At 50.8% G+C, this 3,985-nt stretch overlaps 1 protein-coding gene across 1 annotated transcript in view; it reads right to left on the bottom strand.

The window, feature by feature from the left end:
- Positions 1-3,985, bottom strand: part of IDH3G (isocitrate dehydrogenase 3 (NAD+) gamma) — a 34,334-nt gene that overhangs the window by 12,594 nt on the left and 17,755 nt on the right. Inside the window, exons 7-8 of the mRNA XM_015405570.1 lie at positions 3,534-3,666; positions 1,965-2,098 (exon numbers count right to left, since the gene is read on the bottom strand). Coding sequence (XP_015261056.1) covers positions 1,965-2,098; positions 3,534-3,666 — 267 coding nt within the window. The remainder of the gene's footprint in view (positions 1-1,964; positions 2,099-3,533; positions 3,667-3,985) is intronic.

Genomic DNA, 3,985 nt, shown 5'->3' with positions numbered 1-3,985 from the left:
CCTTTGCATCGCTCCCACCCCGCAAGGCCCGGAAGATAACCACCCCAAGAAGAAGAAGAGGAGAGATTGGGTTTATACCCTGCCCTTCACTACCCGAAGGAGTCTCAGAGCGGCTTACAAACTCCTTTCCCTTCTCCCCACAACACACACCCTGTGAGGTAAAAGAAGAAGAAGGATTGGGTTTATACCCTGCCCTTCACTACCTGAAGGAGTCTCAGAGCAGCTTACAAACTCCTTCCCCTTCCCCCTCCCCACAACAGACACCCTGTGAGGGAGGTGGGGCTGAGAGAGCACTTTCAAGGACTGCTCCTGAGAGAACAGCTCTGAGAGGAGTGGTGACTGAACAGGAGGAGATTGGATTTATACCCCACCCTTCACTACCCAAAGGAGTCTCAGAGCGGTTTACAAACTCCGTTCCCTCCCCCTCCCCACAACAGACACCCTGTAAAAGAAGAAGAAGAAGAGATTGGATTTATATCCCGCCCTTCACTACCCAAAGGTGTCTCAGAGCGGCTGACAAACTCCTTTCCCTTCCCCTCCCCACAATAGGCACCCTGTGAGGCAGGTGGGGCTGAGAGAGCTCTGACAGAAACTGCCCTTGGGAGAACAACTCATATATATACATATATACTAAAATGACAGCTATACAATGACCATATGTGATAATAATTAATATCTTAAGTCAAAGCTTTTCTCTTATTCAAGTTAAGAATAAAAATTCTGTTCTGTTGTTTCGATATGCAAAACATTAAAATTTTTGACCATGCAAGATTATGTAATGCAATATAAACATTTCTTCTAAAGAGCTTAAGCTGTTTTCTGCCTTTCCCTCCTCTCTCCTTGCTTTTGTCATCTCGGGGTGGTTTGGGAGCTGCCGCTCCCAATTCTGATTCAGATTCTACTTCTGAGCTGCCATCTGCAGATGTTCCGTGCCTTTCCAAGTCATGCGCACTGTCCAGTTCTCCTTTTTCCTCTGTGTCCTTTGTATCTTTTTAAGGTTCCTGATGTCTTTTAAAAAACTGCTTCGCTTTGGTAAAGAGAGAACAGCTGTGAGAGAACCGTGGCTTGCCCAAGGTCATCCAGCAGCTGCACGTGGAGGAGTGGGGAATCAAACCCGGTTTTCCCAGATTAGCGTCCGTGCTCCTAACCACTACACCAAACCGGCTCTCTGCACCAAGACACAGGAAGCCTGCACTAGACGCGCAGGAGGACGGCACTGTCACCCACGGTGAACTGTTTGCGACACCCTTCCCCACCGGGCCAGGAAGTTTGCCTCACCCCTCAAGTTTAGATTCGGGTGGTCAGCCGTGTTGGACAGAAGCAGCCAAGCAAAGTTTGAGTCCAGTGGCACCTTTAAGACCAACAAAGTTTAATTCTGGGTATAAGTATTTGTGTGCATGCACGCTTCTTTAGATATGCTGAAACAGAGGAGAAGAGCAAGAGCCCCGTAGCACCTGAAAGACTACCAAGATCTGTGGCAAGATATGAGCTTTTGTGAGTCACGGCTCACTTCTTCAGGGACAGTTAGAATGGGAGTCCATCTGTCCTTGTATCTTGGAGAGTGGAGTGGGCAAACGGCAATAGCAGCTGAAGGAGAATAGCAGGTGGGACTGGATTTGGTGTGACATGCAGAGGGGTAGCAGGCGTCGAGAAATCAGCACTGGTTGAGAGACAGGAAACCTAGGTCTCGATTCAGTCCAGGAGGCTGCACTGCCCTGAGCTTCATTATCAGTTGCAGTCCAGCAGTTGCTCTTTCTAATCTCCCTCTGAAATTCTTTTGTAAGGGAACTGCTGGTCTATTGAAACAGAAGTCACATATAGTGGTTGGTGACATCTGTCTCAATGTATCTGAGGAAGTGTGCCTGCACACAAAAGCTGATACCTGGAATAAACCTTTGTTGGTCTTAAAGGGGCCACTGGACTCGAACTTTGATCCCCCCAAAATCTCGTGCCCCGTGACTTACATGATGTTGGCCTTGTGGACGGCCGTCACCTTCTTGCGCCCGGCTTCCTTCGCCAGCTGGAAGGCATATTCGGCTATGCGCAGCGACTTGGTCTTTGTGATGATCTTCAGGCTCTCCACCACACCAGAGACGCTCTATGTATAGGGGGGGGGGTGTATTTTAATTAATTAATTAATTTTATACCCCGTCCTCCCCGCGAACAGGCTCAGGGCGACTTACATTGGTTGGTCCACGGTGACCATTAAATCTACATAAAATCATTTAAATAGTTCAACTACAAAAAAAATCATAAAATCAGAAAGTGCTGGACACATCGTTCATTAGTTAAGACGGCGTACTAAAATGCATACATACATATAGCGCACAGTGTTTCAGCTCAGTAGTCTTCCAAGCTTGCGCGATGGCACAGGCCAGATGTTAACACTGATGACCAGGATCTATACTACGATTCCTGGTGGTGCTGGTGGTACTAAGGCAGCTCCTTAGTTGAAGGCAATGTTCCCTCTAAGCTGTGGAGTCTCGTGAGCAAAAATTCTACTTTGTGAGCTACTGGCATTAAAGTTGTGAGCAAGCCATTTGGCTCCTGCATTAATTAGTTTGCTCTGGAGCCATCCTTCCTGAGCTGAGACAAAAATGTGTGAGCTGGAGGATAAAAAAATTGTGAGCTAGCTCACTCTAACTCAGCTTAGAGGGAACACTGGTTGAAGGCCTGGTGGAAGAGCTCCGTCTTGCGGGCCCTGCGGAACTGGACTCTTTCGTTCTATCCACCACCGCCCACACACACACACACATGCCAAGAAAACATGGTGACCTGGGAGGAAATCCTTCCTAGCAACCGAGAACACCACAATTTCTGACTCAGAAGGATCAGCCCCTTTGGGACAGCCGCTCCCTTCTGGTGCCTTTTGCCTCCAACGTGTCATAGGATGCTGCTCGTTAATACATTTTAACTGAGCAAGGGCTGAAGAATGGACAGCAGAATGTCCTGACAGGAATAGCCCAAGCAAGTCCAATCTCGTCAGATCTGGGAAGCTAAGCAGGGTCGACTGTGGTTAGTACTTGGGTGGGAGACCTCCTTGGAATACCAGCAGCTGGGAGGTGGGGGCAGGCCTTATTCAGCCTCCTCTCTGAACATCCTCCAGGCAGTATTCCCTCTAAGCTGAGTTAGCGTGAGCTAGCTCACAGTTTCTTAGCCTCTGGCTCACACCTTTTCGTCTTCGCTCAGGAAGGATGGCTCCAGAGCAAACTAATTTACGCGGGAGCCAAGTCACTCACTCACAACACTGTGACAGACCTCTGCCTGGGACCCTGGAGAGCCACTGCTGGTATGGTAGCCGATACTGACTTCGATGGGCCAAAGCTCTGATTCAGTATAAGGCAGTTCCATGTGTTCACATGTATGTGATCACACTAAACAGGAGATGGCAGGAAGTGGGCGGAAGGGTCGGCCTTCCCCCACACAGCTCACTGGCTTGCAATGTAGCTGCGTTCATGGGGACTGTGCCGAAAGCCACCTGCAGGGGAGGAAGAGAACCAGCGGGCCACCGTAGCCGCCTCTGCCTATAGTACCTCGTGCTCCAGGTTGCTGTACTCCCCCTCCGTGTTCTCCCGGACCACGAGGATGTCGATGTCCCGATGCCGGGTGGCCACGCCCGGGAGACTCTTGCAGTGGATCACGTTCGCAAAGAGGTCCAAGGTCGTGCTGGGAAAGCGGAGAGAGGAAGCGAAAGGTCACGCGGCGGAAACGCTGCTCTCGAATGACTCTGGAACGCACCCAAGCCTTGTGGCCTTCTGGACTCTGTTCACCGTTCTGTCCTTCCCCCCTGCGGCTGCCTCCGAAAAAGCAGAGGTCATTTCAGGGGGGATCGCGGGGGATCGCAGTTTCCCTGGGTGAGGCACGGGGGCGGGGCACATGACGAAGCACCGCCCCCTGCTTCCGGCCCTCATTCAGCCAGGAGGAGGCAGGAGAAGAGGGAGGGTAAGTTGCTTCCTCCCTGCCTCTCCCCACCCCTGCCTGCCTG

This window comes from Gekko japonicus, unplaced genomic scaffold (genome assembly GCF_001447785.1).
Source record: "Gekko japonicus isolate JY-2015 unplaced genomic scaffold, Gekko_japonicus_V1.1 scaffold2795, whole genome shotgun sequence".
Taxonomy (NCBI): domain Eukaryota; kingdom Metazoa; phylum Chordata; class Lepidosauria; order Squamata; family Gekkonidae; genus Gekko; species Gekko japonicus.
This window is presented reverse-complemented; position numbering and strand designations above follow the sequence as displayed.